Source organism: Tachyglossus aculeatus, chromosome 4, assembly GCF_015852505.1.
Source record: "Tachyglossus aculeatus isolate mTacAcu1 chromosome 4, mTacAcu1.pri, whole genome shotgun sequence".
NCBI lineage: Eukaryota > Metazoa > Chordata > Mammalia > Monotremata > Tachyglossidae > Tachyglossus > Tachyglossus aculeatus.
This window is the reverse complement of record NC_052069.1, coordinates 67,694,264-67,714,508: the sequence shown is the minus strand read 5'-3', so window position 1 is coordinate 67,714,508 and position 20,245 is coordinate 67,694,264. Positions and strand designations below refer to the sequence as shown.

The window sequence follows — 20,245 nt, the reverse complement described above, 5'->3', positions numbered from 1 at the left end:
CCTACCCAACAGCGGGCTCACAGGCTAGAAGGGGGAGACAGACAACAAAACAAAACATGTGGACAGGTGTCAAGTCAGAATAAATAGAAGTAAAGCTAGATGCACATCGTTAACAAAATAAATAGTATAGTAAATATGTGGGCTTAGAAGTCCTCTTCCACATTGTGTGCTAAGGTCACTAGAAAATACCTCTGCTTGTCTGGTTCTTTAGGTCTGATGACCATTATTATCTTCAATGGTATTTACTGAGCGATTTATTGAGTATACAATACTGTACTAAGCCCTTGGGAGAGTACAGGACAACAGAGTTGGTAAGATGTTTTCCCTGCTCACAACAATCATCTCTCACTTCCTCTTTGATTCCTGAAATCCTGCCTTCTAAATATACTAAACCAGACACACACACACTCACTCTCTCTTTTTCTCAAACACACACACACACACACATACACACAACTTCGTCTATGCTGAACATTTTGGCCCTCTCTGGAGATACATTATCAATTTACCACAACCAATGCAAACTTCGTTACTATGATTCTACCCCAGTGCTTAGTACAGTGCCTGGCACACAGTAAGTGCTTCAATATCATACAAGTAGCACGACCTAGTGGCGGAGTCAGAAGGAACTAGGTTCTAATCCCAGCTCTGTCACTTGTCTGCCGTGTGACCTTGGGCAGGTCACTTGACTTGTCTCTGCCTCCGTTACCTCATCTGTAAAATGGGGATTAAGACTGTGAGCCCCATGTGGGACAACCTGATTACCATGTATCAACCCCACCACTTACAACAGTGCCTCACACGCTGTAAGCGCTTAACAAATACCATTATTATTATTAGTCTCCTTCTAGACTGTGAGCCCGTTGTTGGGTAGGGAATTATCTCTACTTGTTTGAATTGTTCTTTACAAGTGTTTAGTACAGTGCTCTGCCCACAGTAAGTGTTCAATATATACAATTGAATGAATGAATGAATTAGAACCCAGGTCCTCCAACTCCCAGACCCTTGACTTTTCCACTAGGACATGCCGCTTCTCTTAGATTCCCCATCAATCTGCTTCTCTGCTGAGGCATAATTAATTAGTGGCCGTAACATCCTTCGAAAACGCAACGAGTGGTAATAAAAACCCACGACAAAGCTACCCAACAATGCAATGAAACAAACACAAAATAATCATGACGATAGCCCACATCCTACCTCTGGCCTGCAACGACCTCCCTCCTCAAATCTGCCGAACAATCACACTTCCCCCCTCGAAGCCCTACTGAAGGCTAACCTCCTCCAGGAGGCCTTCCCAGACTGAGCCCCCCTTTTCCTCAGCTCCCTCTCCCCTCCACCTCACTCGCTCCTTTTCCTCTATCCCTCTCCCTGCCCCACAGCACTTGTGTATATATGTACATATCTTTAATTCTATTTATTTATTTCAATACCTGTTTACTTGCTTTGATGCCTGTCTCCCCCCTTCTAGCCTGTAAGCCCGGTGTGGTCAGGGAGTCTCTCTCCCTATTTCTGAACTGTACTTTCCAAGTGCTCAGTACAGTGCTCTGCAAACAGTAAGCGCTCAATAAATACAATTGAACCAACGAACGGACCTTGGGCAAGTCACTTACCTTTATTTATTTCTTTGTACATATTCATTCTATTTTATTTTGTTAATATGCTTTGTTTTGTTCTCTGTCTCCCCCTTCTAGACTGTGAGCCCATTGTTGGGTAGGGACCGACTCTATATGTTGCCAACTTCTATTTCCCAAGTGCTTAGGACAGTGCTCTGCACACAGTAAGCGCTCAATAAATACAACTGATTGATTGATTGATTGTTTCTGTTCCTCAGTTACCTCATCTGTCAACTGGGGACTAAGACTGTGAACCCCTTGTGGGGTATGAACTATGTCCAACCTGATTATCTTGTATCTATCCCAGTGCTTAGAACAATGCCAGGCACATAGTAAGTGCTTAACAAATAACATAAAAAAATGTCCCAACCAACCCTGGAATATTCATCCCCGTTGGATAGTCTCAGTAAGAAGATCTCAGTGCTTCATCTGCAGGCAGCGGGGAAATGTGGTGTAGGTGAGGGGGGGGAAAAAGGGAAGTATTTCTGATACTGCATACGTTACCCGTTATGTCATGCTGTTTGAATGACTCACTGTAGATCTGATACTGATTTGAGCAGTGTTTCTTCAACCACTTGCAGACATCTTGTTGAGTCCACAGAGCCACTGGTTTGGACAGCTTCACCGCACCAGACTGGAAACAGAGACAAGAGAAAACTGCCATTAATGCCAGCCGGGCTACTTGGAGAGACACTAGTCCATTCTACGCTATTCCAGAGGGAGACAATAGCCAGAAAACTCTGACCGATTCACTGCAAAGCTGTTTTCCCTCAAAACCCACCCTCAAAATGAGGATCCCGAGAGCTCGAGGAGATGATTGCAGGGGGTTTTGCATTACTTCTGGACGGGAGGGAGATCTTTGTTCCATGACTAACGAGTAGAGTGGATGTATTAAGTGTTCACTCTGGTCCTGGCACTCTGCTAAGCGCTGAGGTGTATAATAATAATGGTATTTGTTAAGTGCTTACTAAGGCCCAGGCACTGAACTACGAGCTTGAGTGTATACAAGCAAATTTGAGTTGAACACAGTCCCTGTCTCATGAAAGGTTCACAGTCTCAATTCCCATTTTACAGCTGAGGTAATTGAGGCCCAGAGAATCAATCAATCAATCAATCAATCGTATTTATTGAGTGCTTACTGTGTCCAGAGCACTGTACTAAGCGCTTGGGAAGTACAAGTTGGCAACATATAGAGACAGTCCCTACCCAACAGTGGGCTCAGTCTAAAAGGGGGAGACAGAGAACAAAACCAAACATACTAACAAAATAAAATAAATAGAATAGATATGTACAAGTAAAAGTACAGAGAAGTGAGGTGACTTGCCCACACAGCAGACAAGTAGCGGAGCCAGGATTAGAACCCAGGACACAGGCAAGTTTAACAGGCCCAAGATAAGCACCTTTCCTCTTTCCTTCCCCTTTCCCCACACCACCTACACACCAAATCCATAATAAATACAGTTGTTGCGAGATGCACTGCTACAACAAATGCCTCACTGGTCAAAATCACCCCCCTTTTCCTAGAAAATACATACATGTATTCTTTCATTTATTTTACTTTGCCCATCTATTGTTTATTTCCATTTAATAAATCTGCCTCCAACTTTTTAAACTTTTCATTTCTCTCCAACAACAAATCTAAGGAATTAAATGAACCTCTCCCCCACCACACAGCAGCATGGCCTTGTGGATAAAGCATGAGCCTGGAAGCCAAAAGAACCTGGATTCTAATCCTGGATCCACCACTTGTCTGCTGTGTGACCCTGGGAAAGTCCCTGAACTTCTCTGTGCCTGTTACCTCATCTGCAAAATAGGGATTTAGACGGTGAGACCCATGTGGAATGGGGACTTTGTCTAGCCCCATTTGCCTGTATCCACCCTAGTGCTTAGTACAGTGCCTGGCACATTGGATATTCAAAACAGGTTCAGAGAAAGGCTGAAGGATCAGACTTTTACTGATTCTTGACCTCTCTGATTTGAAAATGTGGCCGCTTAACACTGAAAAGCCCTGGTGCTACATCTGCTATCGAGACACACATTTTCTGCTGGGTCTTCGCTCCTCGGTTTGGTGTGCTTAAAAACCAAAGGCGAAGCCCACAAAACAATTCCAAAATGATCCTCACCCCATTTCCTTCTTCTGCCATCCCATTATTTTTCAAAGCTTTTTCAGCAGAAGCAGGGCTGCTCCGTGCAATTTCTTTAGGCTTATTGATCACAAAGTTGCAAACCCCCCTCAACCCGTGAGCACGCAGGCCAGCTTTCCCGAATAGATTTCCAATTACATTATCCCCCACTCCTTAAACGCGTTTCGTTCTGCGAGGTTTTCTACAGCCAAACGAGTTTGCAACTTGCTGTTGCCCTTTGAAAAGTGACCATATAAAAAGTTAAAAAATCAGCAGATTTAATGCCTCTGACATTTAATTTCATGCTCGGCTTGCCCCATTGTTCAGAGCAAACAGTAGTTAAGTCTCCAGCTCGACAATATAAAAAAATAAATTAAATTTATAAACTTCAGAATCACTGGGTTGCCTACTTGGGTTTTTTTATGATAACAGTGGGGCTGAAATCCTGTTTAGCTCTCTTCTCTGCTTTTCTGGTCGAACACAATGATTTCCATACTGTCAGCTCAACTTTTACAAATGCTGTTTGTTTTGGCTCTCCAGTTTCTAAAGTTATTGGGCTACGGGTCTTTCAGGACCTCTGTGGATCTTTGGCTTTAAGCAGGACTACTGGACTGGTGGAGGCCAGAGGAGCCAAGAGGCAGGTGGTGGTGTCAGCAGGAAAAAAAAATAAAATAATAATAATGGCATTTGTTAAGCGCTTACTATGTGCCAAGCACTGTTCTAAGCTCTGGGGCAGATACAAGGTAATCAGGTTGTCCCACGTGGCGCTCACAGTCTTAATCCCCATTTTACAGATGAGGTAACTGAGTGACTTGCCCAAAGTCACACAGTTGATCAGTGGCAGAGCCGGGATTATAACCCACAACCCCTGACTCCCAAGCCTGTGTTCTTTCCACTATGCCATGCTGCTTCTCTAGAATAAAATATATGAAATGAAATAAAATAAAAGAGAATAAAAAATGCTTTAATATATTAGACATTTTGTTTTGCTTTTTTAATGGTATTTGTTAAGTGCTTACTATGTACCAGGCACTGTACTAAGCATGAGGGCAGATTAAAGCTAATCAGGTTGGACACAGTCCCTGTCAATCAATCAATCAATCAATCATATTTATTGAGCGCTTACTGTGTGCAGAGCACTGTACTAAGTGCTTGGGAAGTACAAGCTGGCAACATATAGAGACAGTCCCTACCCAACAGTGGGCTCACAGTCTAGAAGGGGGAGACAGTGAACAAAACCAAACATACTAACAAAATAAAATAAATAGAATAGATAGGTACATGTAAAATAAATAAATAAATAAATAAATAAATAAATAGAGTAATAAATATGTACAAACATATATACATATATACAGTTGCTGTGGGGAAGGGAAGGAGGTAAGATGCGGGGGATGGAGAGGGGGACGAGGGGGAGAGGAAGGAAGGGGCTCAGTCTGTCCCACATGGGACTCTCAGTCTTAATCCCTATTCTACAGATGAGGGAACTGAGGCACAAAGAAGTTAAGTGGCTTGCCCAAGGTCACACAGCAGACAACTATTGGAGCTGGGATTAGGACCGAGGTCCTTCCAACTCCCAGGACTGTGCTCTATCCATGAGGCCACAGTAGGCGACAATCAAATGATGTCAAAGACCCTCAAAACGGGCAAGGCATTATCGATAAACACACCCTAAGAACCCAAGGCTCCAAAGCACATTCATCATCATCAATGGTATTCAACTGCTTACCATGTACCGAGCACTGTATTAAGTGCTTGGGATAGTAATAGTAATAATAATAATAATAATAATAATGGCATTTATTAAGCATTTACTATGTGCAAAGCACTGTTCTAAGTGCTGGGGAGGTTACAAGGTGATCAGGTTGTCCCACAGGGGCTCACAGTCTTCATCCCCATTTTACAGATGAGGGAACTGAGGCACAGAGAATCAATCAATCAATCAATCGCATTTATTTAGCGCTTACTGTGTGCAGAGCACTGTACTAAGCGCTTGGGAAGTACAAGTTGGCAACATATAGAGACAGTCCCTACCCAACAGTGGCCTCACAATCTAGAAGGGGGAGACAGAGAACAAACCCAAACATATTAACAAAATAAAATAAATAGAATAGATATGTACAAGTAAAATAAATAAACAAATAGAGTAATAAATATGTACAAACATATATACATATATACAGGTGCTGTGGGGAAGGGAAGGGAAGGAGGTAAGACGGGGGGGGATGGAGAAGGGGATGAGGGGGAGAGGAAGGAGAGGGCTCAGTCTGGGAAGGCCTCCTGGAGGAGGTGAGCTCTCAGTAGGGCCTTGAAAGGAAGTTAAGTGACTTGCCCAAAGTCACACAGCTGACAATTGGCAGAGCCGGGATTTGAACCCATGACCTCTGACTCCAAAGCCCGAGCTCTTTCCACTGAGCCACACTACTTAACAAAAGAATTGAGCTAGTTAGACACTTTCCCTGCTCACATGGAGTTTATTCATTCATTCATTCAATCGGATTTATTGAGCGCTTACTGTGTGCAGAGCACTGTACTAAGCACTTGGGAAGTACAAGTTGGCAACATATAGCTTACAACTTAAAGGTGGAGAATGTTTCCACTGTAAGTATGCAATATATATCTGCCTATTTCCCCCATTAGATTTTAAGTTCCCAAGACCATGGATCTCCCCCTTTTAGACTGTGAGCCCACTGTTGGGTAGGGACTGTCTCTATATGTTGCCAATTTGTACTTCCCAAGCGCTTAGTACAGTGCTCTGCACATAGTAAGCGCTCAATAAATACGATTGATGATGATGATGATGGATCATGTCATCTGTTACTTCTACTGTACCCTCCCAAGAGCACACAGTAGGTATCCAGAACAGTCCCTTGATATGGTACACAATCAGGGCAGTGCTCTGCCCAAAGCAGTCCCCCATTAAGTGCCAGCACAGTGCTCTTCCCCCAGTTAGGCCCCCAGCACGGTGCTCTGTCATTCATTCTTTCATTCGATTGTATTTATTGAGCGATTACTGTGTGCAGAGCACTGTACTAAGTGCTTGGGAAGTACAAATCAGTAACATATAGAGACGGCCCCTACCCAACAACAGGCTCACAGTCTAGGCTCCCACTATGGTGCTCTGCACACCATAAACACTTAATAAATACTATTGAATGAATACTTCATTATTTTCCATTATCACCCTAGGAATCTCCCTGTGTTTATTCTCCCGGGTTGTTGTTTTTTTTAAATGGTGTTGTTAAGCGCTTACTGTGTGCTAGGCACTGTACTAAGCACTGGGGTAGGTACAAACTAATAATAATAATAATAATGGCATTTATTAAGTGTTTACTATGTGCAAAGCACTGTTCTAAGTGCTGGGGAGGTTACAAGGTGATCAGGTTGTCCCACGGGGGGCTCACAGTCTTAATCCCCAATTTACAGATGAGGTAACTGAGGCACAGAGAAGTGAAGTGACTTGCCCAAAGTCACACAGCTGACAATAGGCGGAGCCGGCATTTGAACCCATGCCCTCTGACTCCAAAGCCCGAGCTCTTTCCACTGAGCCACGCTGCTTCTCTAATTCATTCATTCATTCATTCGATCGTATTTACTGAGCGCTTACTGTGTGCAGAGCACTGCACCAAGCGCTTGGTAAGTACAAGTTGGCAACATATAGAACCCAACAGCTGGCTCACAGTCTAGAAATCCAACTGTGTCTAATCAGGTTGGACACCGTTTTTGTCCCACGTGGAGGATCACAGCCTTAATCCCCATTTTGCAGATGATGCCCAGAGAAATGAAATGACTTGCCTAAGGTCATACACCAGGGAAGCAGTAGAGAACAGTGCTTTGCACATAGTAAGCGCTTAACAGATGCCATTATTATTATTATTATTATTATTATTATTATTATTATTATCCGGGATTAGAACCCAGGTCCTCCTGACTCTGGGGCCTACGCTCTATCCACTGGCTCGCGCTAATTCTGCAGGTTCCGCTCTCCGCCTTCACCTCCACCTTTTATGGAATTCTGAAAGTGCACGCAGCACTGCAAAGCAAGGCATGCCACACGTCGGAGCCTAAATCTCGAAGTCACGTCTGAAGGTCCCGAAGCGAAGGAGACAAAGGAGGCGAAGGGGCGGCCAGGAAGGGCTGAAAAGGGAGAGAAGCAGTTCCATTGGCAAAATTGAGTGATAGTGAGGCCACTTGGAGCCCAATTAAAGAGTGTATCACTCTGGCTTGGCAGGGCTTCCTGGTGGGCTGGTCACCCACTGAAATCATTGTGACCATCCAGACCACAGGAAATTGTCCACTAATATAAGCTCCTGGAAGGCAGGGATTGTATCTACCAACCCTGTTTTTTGTAGTCAGTCGAATATACTGAATTTTTATTGTGCGGAATAGTGCTCAGCGCTTAGAACAGTGCTTTGCACATAGTAAGTGCTTAATAAATGCCATCATTATTATTATTGGGAGAATAAAATATAACAATAAAGCAAACACATTCTGTGTCCACAACGAGCTTACTGTACTCTCCCAAATGCTTAGTACAGTGCTCTGCCCACAGTAAGTACTCAATTAGACAGCATGAGAAGCAGTGAATGCCGCTAGACAGAGCACAGGCCTCGGAGTCGGGAGGACCTGGATTCTAATCCCGGCTCTGCCATTTGTCTGCTGCGTGACCTTGGGCAAGTCAGAGACAGACACCGAGAACTGGCAACCTTTGTATTCACTGGAAAACAAAGCAACTCCCTGGCCCAAAGAAATACCCTGCACATGAGAAAGACACTGCCAACTCCGTGACATCTTTTTAACAGCTGAGAGACTAAATCACGCTCATGTCACCGGACAACACCAGTCCTTGCAGTAGCTGTGCTATTCATTTAGTTTTTATGGTATTTATTAGGCGCTTGCTGTGTGCCAGGCACTGTACTAAGTGCTGGTGTAGACATAAGCTAATCAGGCTGGATACAGTCCACGTCTCATGTAGGACTCGGTCTCCAGCTCCATTTTACGGGTGAGGTCACTGAGGCACAGAGAACTGAAGTGACGTGTTCTCCAGTTTCAACTGTGAAAAGAGGAAGAAAATGAGTAGGAAAGACAGCAGGATCATGGCTCATCCGAATAGGATGCAGATGCAGTCGAAGGAATAATATGTCGCTCATCATCTGGGAAGGCACAGAGGCTTCTGGACAGACCAAGCCTCCCGACTAGTGCCAGAGTCAAAAGACCCAGAACTGGAGGGCGAATCCACATCTGTCCAGTGCTGAATGCTTATGGAAAAACAGCTTAACCACTCTGGGCCTCAATTCCCCTTGTCACTCCAATCAGCGTGGAGCCAGGCTGGAATAGCTGAAGGGTAAGCAAAATGCCGGCTTCTGCCCTGGTGCCAGGAAGGGACGGGATTTCAGTGGCTTCTCCGGCCCTCCCTGGGCTCCGGGAGTTCAATCTAAGGATGGGTGACCTGAATGGGAAGAGGGGGCTAGACCCTGCTCGCACTCACATCCTGCTGCCAGATCGGTCCTCCCCAGAGACAGTGAAGGAAGAGATCCAGGGTGGGAATTCAAATGACCTCGCGTGGGTACAAAGCTTTCTTTCTTTTTCCAGACAGTCTTCCCATCTGTTCACTTGTTTTATCAGCACGTCATCCCGGAGACGTGGGGAGAGGTAGGGAGGAAGAGAGGCCTGCTCTTTCCACTAGAAACAGACTTCCTTTCCTCCTTCCCCTCCCTCCCTTCCTCTTTTCCTCCCCCCCCCCCAGCCTTTCTTCCCTCCTTCCTTCGTATTTATTAGGAGCCTGTGTACGGAGTACTGGACTAAGTGCTTGGGCAAGTACAATACACAATAAACTGACACATTCCCTGTCCACAGTGAGTTTACAGTCTAGAAGGGGAGACAGACATAAGAATAAACAAATAAATTACAGATTTGTGCAAAGGTGCTGTGGGGCTGGTTTGGAGGGGAAGAAGAGGCAAGTCAGAAGCAAGCGATAGAGAGAGCTTCCTCAACTGGGGCCCTGTCCCACATGGGGCTCACAGTCTAAGTTGGAAGGAGACCAAGTAATGAATACCCATTTTACAATCAGTCATTCAATCACTGGTATTTGTTGAGCACTTACTGTGTGAAGAACACTATACGCACTTGGGGAGCGTACAATACAATGGAATTGGTAGACATGATCCCTGCACATGAGGAGTTTACAGTTTGTTTGTTTTATGGAATTTGTTAAGTGCTTACTCTGTGCCAGGCACTGTACTAAGTGCTGGGATAGACACAAGATAATCAGGTTAGACACAGTCCATGTCCCCTATGGGGTCACAGTCTCAATCGCCTGCCGGTCTCACCTCCACAACATTGCCAAGATCCACCCTTTCTTCTCCATCCAAACTGCTACCTTGCTGGTTCAATCTCTCATCCTATCCTGACTGGATTATTGCATCAGCCTCCCCACTGATTTCCCATCCTCCTGTCTCTCCCCACTTCAGTCTATACTTCATTCTGCTGCCCGGATTATCTTAGTAAAGAAATGCTCTGGGCATGTTACTCCCCTCCTCAAAAATCTCCAGGGGATGCCTGTCAACCTATGAATCAAGCAAAAACTCCTCACCCTGGGCTTCAAGGCTGTCCATCCCCTCGCCCCCTCCTACCTCACCTCCCTTCTCTCCTTCTCCAGCCCAGCCCGCACCCTCGGCTCCTCTGCCGCTAATCTCCTCACCGTGCCTCGGTGTCCCCTGTCCCACCGTCGACCCCCGGCCAACGTCCTCCCCCTGGCCTGGAATGCCCTCCCACCTCACATCTGCCAAGCTAGCTCTCTTCCTCCCTTCAAAGCCCTACTGAGAGCTCACCTCCTCCAGGAGGCCTTCCCAGATTGAGCCCCCTTTTTCCTCTTCTCCTCCCCATCCACCCCCTGCGCTACCTCCTTCCCCTCCCCACAGCACATGTATATATTTGTACAAATTTATTACTCTATTTTACTTGTACGTATTTACTATTCTATTTATTTTGTTAATTATGTGCATATAGCTATATTTGTTCTGACGATTTTGACACCTGTCTACATGGTTTGTTTTGTTGACAACCTGATCACCTTGTAACCTCCCCAGTGCTTAGAACAGTGTCTTGCACATAGTAAGCACTTAATAAATGCCATTATTATTATTATTATTATCTGTCTCCCCTTCTAGACTGTGAGCATGTTGTTGGGTAGGGACCGTCTCGATATGTCGCTGACTTGTACTTCCCAAGCGCGTAGTACAGTGCTCTGCACACAGTAAGTGCTCAATAAATATGATTAATGAATGAATGAATGAATTTTCCAGATGAGGTAACACAAGGCCACACAGCAGACATGTAGTGGAGCTAGGATTAGAATCCAGGTCCTTCTGACTCCCAAGCCTGGGCTCTATCCACTAGGCAACACTGCTTCTCTGAGGAAACAGTTGAGGAAACTGAGGCCTAGAGCAGTTAACTAACTTGCCCAAGGTCCCACAGCAGGTATTCGAGCCAAGGTCCCCTGGCTCCTCAGCCTCAGCTCTTTCCATGAAACCAGGCAGTTTCCTTTGGCTAACAGAAGGACATTCTCTAAAGGGGAGCTTCAGCTTTTTTGGGTATCTTTTAAAAGAACTGAACTCTAAGCCAAATTCAAGCGCAAATTGGTTGCTGATCACCCTTTCCAAATTCTACCTGGTTATTTACAGAAACTGTAGACAGGGAAGCAGATTAATGTTATGAACACAGCACCTCTGGGAAGGTGATGATGTGGCATCATTTTCCAAGTCACAAAAATAGGAAGCTCGAGAGAGGGCAGTGGAACATGCGCGCTTGGAGGAGGAAATTAAGCTGAAAATGATGATTCTCTGCTGAGGAATTCTAACTGAAAAAAGTTCCCAGAAATTAATCCACCACTTTCCACTTGATCTGTTGATCACCAGCAGGGCTTTGACTCCAACTGACATATGTAAATAAAGATGGCAGCATCTGACATCTAATTCTTTGCTCCTTTAATTGGACTGTTTCAGAAAGCTGCTCTGGCAATAAAGGCATCCTAGTCAAAATCATAGATAAAACCCTGCGGGGGCTCTGACCTTGGAAATGTTTGCTGGACTCTTGCCTTTCCCTACTGGACACTGCCTAGGGCCCTGAGAAGAGACTAATAATAATAATAATGGCATTTATTAAGCTCTTACAATGTGCAAAACACTGTTCTAAGCGCTGGGGAGGTTACAAGGTGATCAGGTTGACCCACGGGGGGCTTACAGTCTTAATCCCCATTTTACAGATGAGGTAACTGAGGCACAGAGAAGTTAAGTGACTTGTCCAAAGTCACACAGGAGCCAGAATGTGAACCCATGACCTCTGACTCCAAATCCTGTGCTCTTTCCATTGAGCCAAGCGGCTTTTCTGTAAGCTCACTGAGGGCAGGGAATGTGTCTACCAACCCTGTTCTACTGTACTCTCTCAAGTGAAGCAGCATGGGGTAGTGGATGGAGCTTGGCCTTGGGAGTCAGAAGATCAAGGGTTCTAATCCTGGCTCTGCCGCTTGTCTGCTGTATGGCCTTGGGAAAGTCACTTTACATCTCTGGACTTCAGCTTTCTTAGCAGTTCTCCTCCTACTTAGACTGTGAGCCCCATGTGGGGCAGGGGCTGTGTCCTACCTGATTAACTGGTCTCTACAGGGGTTGTTAGTACAATGCTTGGCATACCTAGTATGTGCTTAGCAAATACCACAGTTACTATTCTTATTATTCTGGGCTCCTGTATATATGTTTGTACATATTTATTACTCTATGTATTTATTTACTTATTTATTTCACTTGTACATATCTATTCTATTTATTTTATTTTGTTAGTATGCTTGGTTTTGTTCTCTGTCTCCCCCTTTTAGACTGTGAGCCCACTGTTGGGTAGGGACTGTCTCTATATGTTGTCAACTTGTACTTCCCAAGCGCTTAGTACAGTGCTCTGCACACAGTAAGCGCTCAATAAATACGATTGATTGATTGATTGATTTCCTTTCCCAGGTTCAGAACCCAGATCTTGCAGTAGCATGTATTCAGAGAAGACACCCTAGATGATAAAGCAGCAAGTCACTTCACTTCTCTGGGCCTCAGTTCCCTCATCTGTAAAATGGGGATGAAGACTGTGAGCCCCTCGTGGGACAACCTGATTACCTTGTATCTACCCCAGCGCTTAGAACAGTGCTTTGCACGTAGTAAGCACTTAACAAATACCAACATTATTATTATTATCATTCTAAAGCAACATGGAAAGAGCATGGGCTTTGGAGTCAGAGGTCAGGGGTTCAAATCCCAGCTCCTCCAATTGTCAGCTGTGTGACTTTGGGCAAGTCACTTCACTTCTCTGTGCCTCAGTGACCTCATCTGTAAAATGGGGATTAAGACTGTGAGCCCCCCGTGGGACAACCTGATCACCTTGTAACCTCCCCAGCGCTTAGAACAGTGCTTTGCACATAGTAAGCACTTCATCCCATCATTATTATTATTATTAATAAAGATCACCTATGACTCCTCACTGTCTTTTAGCTCTCACATTCAGTTAGTTGCTAATTCCTCAAGAAGCAGCGTGGTGTAGTGGATAGAGCCCAAGCCTGAAAGTCAGAAGGACCTGGGTTCTAATCCCGGCTCTGCCACTTGTCTGCTGTATGACCTTGGCCAGTCACTTCACTTCTCTGTACCTCAGTTTCCTCAGTTGAAAATGGGGATTAAGACTGAGAGCCCCATGTGGGACATGGACTATGTCCAATCTGATTAGCTTCTGTACACCCTAGCGCTTAGTAGGGTGCCTGACAAATAATAAGCACAAATACCATAAAAAACTGCTTCCTCTGCCTGATGCTCCCTCTTCAAATGCCCCAGATCTCTGCTCACCCCATCTTCAAAGGCCTCCTGAAATTTCACCTCCTTCCTCAGGGAAGCCTTCACTCATGATTTCTCTCTGCCTCACACACACCCTCAGCATTCAGGTATACTTCGATAATCCTAGCCAATACCACATTTAACTCATTTACTGAGAAGCCGCATGGCTTAGTGAGAAGCAGCGTAGCTTAGTGGAAAGAACACAGGCTTGGGAGTCAGAGGTCATGGGTTCTAATCCTGACTCTGCCACTTGTCAGCTGTGTGACTTTGGACAAGTCACTTGACCTCTCTGTCTCAATTACCTCATCTGTAAAATGGGGATTAAGAATGGGAGCCCAACACGGGACAATCTGATCACCTTGCATCTATCCTAGCGCTTAGAGCAGTGCTCGGCACATAGCAAGTGCTTAACAAATGCTATTATTACTAGTTATTATTATTATTATTATTATTGTTATTTCAATGGTTGGCATAATTTTTGCAACCCAGAAATAGAAGGGCTATTACAAAAGGAATTACGTCAAGCAGTAAGGGGAGCAAGGGAAAAAAAAGAGGGGATAAAAAAGGAAGGAGAGAGAAGACAGAGAAAGAAAATAGGGCAGCAAGTGCAGCATGTAATGTGCACTCAGTGAATTAATGAAACTATACTTCCCACCTCTCCCTTGTCCTTTTCCTATCCAGTGCACACATGCACGTTTCAAACAAGAAAACTTTGCAGACTGAGCCTATATCCACTGCTAATTCCTTTCTAACCTGCGCGTACCACGACCACTCCTTAAAATATTAGTCTTTTACTTCCTCCTCAAAAACTGGGGCAGGCGGACCGAGTTATCCGGTGGAGGCAATTTTACTGTGAATCAATCCGGTATGTATCTGTGTCCATCCACGACACTTTTGTGCATGTGCTCTTCTGCAGAAATGAGTGCTTGCACTCTGCATTTCAGCTAGAAGGTATCCTACTTAGACTGTAAGCCCCATGCAGGGACCGTGCCCCAAATGATTAGCTTGCATCTATCCCAGCGCTTAAAACAGTGCCTGGCACATAGTAAGCAATTAATAAACACTATTTATTCCTCCTTCCTCTGCCCCACTCCCTCTCCCCATCTCCCCCGCCTTACCTCCTTCCCCTCCCCACAGCACCTGTATATATATATATATGTTTGTACATATTTATTACTCTTTTTATTAATTTATTTTACTTGTACATATTTATTCTATTTATTTTATTTGGTTTATATGTTTTGTTTTCTTGTCTGTCTCCCCGTTCTAGACTGTGAGCCCACTGTTGGGTAGGGACCGTCTCTATATGTTGCCAACTTGTACTTCCCAAGCGCTTAGTACAGTGCTCTGCACACAGTAAGTGCTCAATAAATACGATTGATATGTTGCAAACTTGTACTTCCCAAGCACTAAGTACAGTGCTCTGCACACAGTAAGCGCTCAATAACTATGACAACGAATGAATATTTAAAATAAAAAAAGTGCAGTGGAATAAGGGAACGCTCTCACGGCAAGGTGAACCTGCCTGGATATAGCACGATGCAGAGCCAACAGAAGCAGCTGTGCGTCCGAGAGTAACATCGGACAAGGGCTAAGGTTGTGCGTTTTCCTTAATATGAGGTTCTGCAAGAACCCAGCCCTCAGTTAGAGACCTGGGGTTACAATAATATCTAGACAAAAATATATAATTTATATATATAAAAATATAAAAACTTATGTATATATAAAATATATAATTTGTGACACCCTCGCTTTCCCATTGGATTGCATCTTTTAGACTGTGAGCCCACCTTTTAGACTGTGAGCCCACTATTGGGTAGGGACCGTCTCTATATGTTGCCAACTTGTACTTCCCAAGCGCTTAGTACAGTGCTCTGCACACAGTAAGCGCTCAATAAATACGATTGATGATGATGATGATGATTGCATGTATAAAGACCATGTCTTCTGCTTTTACTGAATGCTCCCAAGCACGTTCAGTGCTCTGCACAAAATGAAGGCTCAGTGCAGAATGAGGTACTGCTCAGTAGGTGGGCAGTACATCATCATCATCATCAATCGTATTTATTGAGCGCTTACTATGTGCAGAGCACTGTACTAAGCGCTTGGGAAGTACAAATTGACAACATATAGAGACAGTCCCTACCCAACAGTGGGCTCACAGTCTAAAAGGGGGAGACAGAGAACAAAACCAAACATACTAACAAAATAAAATAAATAGAAAAGATATGTACAAATAAAATAAATAAATAAATAAAAGTACAGTGCTCTGCTCATAGCCAACACCTTGCACAGTACCTCCTTGCACATTCTACCTCCCCTAGTTTTCTGGGGGGCTTTTCAGCTCACCTTGTAGCCGCTGTTCGGGTGCATTCTACTTCCTAAATGAAAGTTGTGCATTCTGTTGTTATATTGTACTCTCCCAAGCGCTTAATAAAGTGCTTAGCACACAGTAAGCACTCAATAAATATGACAATGCATTAATTCTATTTCCTGAACAAAGTCAGGGCAGTGGTCTGTACCCCATAGGTACCCAGTCAATCAAGTCATTCAATCATATTTATTGAGTGCTTATTGTGTGCAGAGCACTTGGGAAGTACAAGTTGGATCAATCTACATCTCACTGAGCTATTGAGCGCTCCCTGTGCCAAGCACTGTACTAAGCTGGGAGAGTACAACAGAGGTGGTAGACATGGTCCCTGCCCTCTAGGAGCTTACAATCTAGTAGAGGAGTCAGACAGGAAAATGAAACAGCAGAGAAAAAGGATATGTACATAACTGCTGTGCAAGTGAGAGGGGAGTGTGAATCAAAGTATTTACGGGGTACGGACTCAAGGGCTCAGGTGCTTAGTATAGTGTTCTCTCCACAAGAGTTCCTCAGTACAGCACCCTGCTCACAATAAGTACACAGTACTGTGCTCTTTACACAGATCTAGACTTTTAGACTGTAAGCCCACTGTTGGGTAGGGAATGTCTCTATATGTTGCCAACTTGTACTTCCCAAGCGCTTAGTACAGTGCTCTGCACACAGTAAGCGCTCAATAAATACGATTGATTGATTGATCTAGTGGATAGAACACAGGCCTGGGAGCCAGGAGGATCTGGGTTCTATTGCGGCTCTGCCACTTGTCTGTTGGTGACCTTGGGCAAAGTCGCTTTACTTCTCTGGGCCTCGGTTCCCTCATCTGGAAAATGGGGACGAAGACTGTGAGCCTCCTGTGGGACACGGACTGTGTCCAACCTGATTATCTCATATCTACCCCAGCTTTAGTACGGTGCCTGGCACATAGTAAGCACTAAACAAACACTATAAAAAAGGATCTCAGTACAGTACTCTGAAAATGTAAGCACTCCCTAAATACTATTGATGATGATGACATGGTTGAGTCTCAGAAGCCCAGAGTTCATTCAGTCAATCGTATTTATTGAGCGCTTACTGTGTGCAGAGCACTGTACTAAGTGCTTGGGAAGTACAAGTTGGCAACATATAGAGACAGTCCCTACTGAACAGTGGGCTCACAGTCTAGAAGAAACTTTAATAACCTCCCCGTTGGGGAATCGAACCCCGGTCTCCCGCGTGACAGGTGGGGATACTCACCACTATACTAATGAGGAAAGCGTTAGAGGGAAAGCTCACAGCCCTGGCAGTTCCTGCAGCTAGCAATGCAGGTAATAATGATAATTAATAATAATAACCAGGGTACTTGTTTAGCGCTTACTATGTGCCAGGCACTGTACTAAGCACTGGGGTAGACCCACCATCATCAGGTCCCCCATAGGGCTCCCGATCTAAAGGTGTGGTTGTAACTGTCCACAGACCACTGAATGGGTGGTTTGGAGGAACCTGACACAGGGCACCCTGCCCACCCCCGGCATCCCCATTCCAGAGTATGCTCCACGCTCCCCACCCCCAGCTCTGGACAGACTATCGGACATCCTGCTCCTTAGAAAACTCCAGTTGTTCCCCATCTACCTCCCCGACAAACAAAAACTCCTCACCGTTAGCTTTTAAGCAGTCCATCACCTCGCCCGCTCCCACCTCACCCCGCTTCTCTCCTTCTACAACCTCGCCCACACACTTCACTCCTGTGGTACTAACCTTCTCACTGGGCCTCCATCTCGCCTGTTTCTCCGCTGACCCCTGGCCCACATCATTCAAGCTCTCATCCTATCCCGTCTGGACTACTGCATCAGCCTTCTCTCTGATCTCCCATCCTCGTGTCTCTCCCCACTTCAATCCATACTTCATGCTGCTGCCCGGATTATCTCTGTCCAGAAACGCTCTGGGCATATTACTCCCCTCCTCAAAAATCTCCAGTGGCTACCAATCAATCTGCGCATCAGGCAGAAACTCCTCATCCTGGGCTTCAAGGCTGTCCATCACCTCGCCCCCTCCTACCTCACCTCCCTTCTCTCCTTCTACAGCCCAGTCCGCACCCTCCGCTCCTCTGCTGCTAATCTCCTCACCGTACCTCATTCTCGCCTGTCCTGACATCGACCCCCAGCCCACGTCATCCCCCTGGCCTGGAATGCCCTCCCTCTGCCCATCCGCCAAGATAGCTCTCTTCCTCCCTTCAAGGCCCTACTGAGAGCTCACCTCCTCCAGGAGGCCTTCCCAGACTGAGCCCCTTCCTTCCTCTCCCCCTCGTCCCCCTCTCCATCCCCCCCATCTTACCTCCTTCCCTTCCCCACAGCACCTGTATATTTGTATATATGTTTGTACATATTTATTACTCTATTTATTTATTTATTTTACTTGTACATATCTATTCTATTTATTTTATTAGTATGTTTGGCTTTGTTCTCTGTCTCCCCCTTTTAGACTGTGAGCCCACTGCTGGGTAGGGACTGTCTCTATATGTTGCCAACTTGTACTTCCCAAGCGCTTAATACAGTGCTCTGCACACAGTAAGCGCTCAATAAATACGATTGATGATGATCCTGCTTCTGGCCCAGAATGCCCTCCCTCCTCAAATCTGCCAGACAATTACTCTCCCCCTTCACAGCTTACTGAAGGTGGCACATCTCTTCCAAGAGGCCTTCTCAGACTAAGTCCCACATTTCCTCACTCCCACTCCCTTCCGCATCACCCTGGCTTGCTTCCTTTGCTCTACCCCTCTCTCCCCGCCCCACAGCAGTTATGTATATATCTGTAATTTTATTTATTTGTATTGATGTCTGTCTTCCCCACCTCTAGAATATGAGCTGGTTGTGGGCCAGGATTTATTGTTTATTGTTCTTTGCCAAGTGCTTAGTACAGTGCCCCTCTTTTCTTCAACTCTCCCACCCTCCCCATTGCTCTCCCTTTGCTCTACCCCTCCTCCCTGCACCACAGCACTTGTGTACATATGTACATATCTATAATTCTATATTAATGCCTGTTTAATTGTTTTGATGTGTATATATCTATAATTCTATTTATTTATATTGATGCTATTGATGACTCTTTACTTGTTTTGATGGCCATCTCCCCCCTTCTAGACTGTGAGCCCATTGTGGGCATGGACTGTCTCTCTTTGTTGCTGAACTGTACTATCCAAGTGCTTAGTACAGTGCTGTGCACACAGTAAGCGCTAAGTGAATACAATTGAATGAATGACAGCTGAAGCCCCAGAGGCTGGCCGGTTGGTTGGAGGAAGACACAACCACCCCCCAAATCCCCAAACAGTCTTTCTCTTGCTACTTCTAGACTGTGAGCCCATTGTTGGGTAGGGATCATCTCTATATGTTGCCAACTTGTACTTCCCAAGTGCTTAGTACAGTGCTCTGCACACAGTAAGCGCTCAATAAATACAATTGAATGAATGAATGAATGAATGAATGAATACTGTCCATGTGCAAGGGAAAGGCCGTGGGAGTGAGTAGGTCTAAGTGTGAGTCTCTCTCTCTCTCTCTCTCTCTAGGTCTCACTTGTCTCTGTCTCTCCCTTTCCCGTCTTTTTCTTCCCCCCTATACTGAACCACTGCCCCCACTCACCAGGAGGTAAGACCTACTAACGGCACAGTTATTATACATCGCAAATACAGACAGCTCCATTCAACAACTTCATTCCCTTTGACTCCGTCTGGTAATTATGCTCGCTAATACTTTTATGGAGAATTTACAGCTGCTTCTTAGATGTGAAGCCCACCCATGAAAAGGGGTTTTCTGGGCCAGTTGTGAGTGGAATTAAACATTTTCTGGGAAAGAGTCCATTATAGCCTGAGTTTTAATCAGCAAGCTGAAAGTCAAAGCGCAGCCGTTTCTTACTCTCTAATGGAACATATCTGCTATCCCCATTGAAGCACAAGGGAGAGAAATTACATTTCATATTTACTAATGAGAGCAATTTGATAGACAAGGCAGCATGGTCACTTTTACCCCAGTATGGGACTAAAACAAAATAGATTTTATTTCCAGAGTGGTACAATAATTTTAAGTCATCCCATTACTTGATAAAGCAATTAGTGTGTCAGAATGTAGAGCTGCTATTTATCATAATCAAGGCAGCCATGGCCCTCAACTGGAGTTACAAACTCCAAACCCTGGGACTTTATTTGAGTAATTCCCATTCTCTGACTCTTTCAAAAGATTCTATTTGACAAAAACTAAATTGGAAACCAACCAGGATTTTAAGGATGTGGTTTCAAAACCTTCCCACCTGGATTAC

The 20,245-nt window shown here is 44.9% G+C and overlaps 1 protein-coding gene across 3 annotated transcripts in view; it reads right to left on the bottom strand.

Moving 5' to 3' along the window:
* Positions 1-20,245, bottom strand: part of SAMD12 (sterile alpha motif domain containing 12) — a 281,125-nt gene that overhangs the window by 195,362 nt on the left and 65,518 nt on the right. For 2 of the 3 annotated variants that reach the window (XM_038745178.1, XM_038745175.1), the window contains exon 3: positions 2,118-2,247. In XM_038745178.1, the coding sequence (XP_038601106.1) occupies positions 2,118-2,247 (130 nt within the window). The remainder of the gene's footprint in view (positions 1-2,117; positions 2,248-20,245) is intronic. The other variant, XM_038745176.1, reaches the window with a different exon arrangement.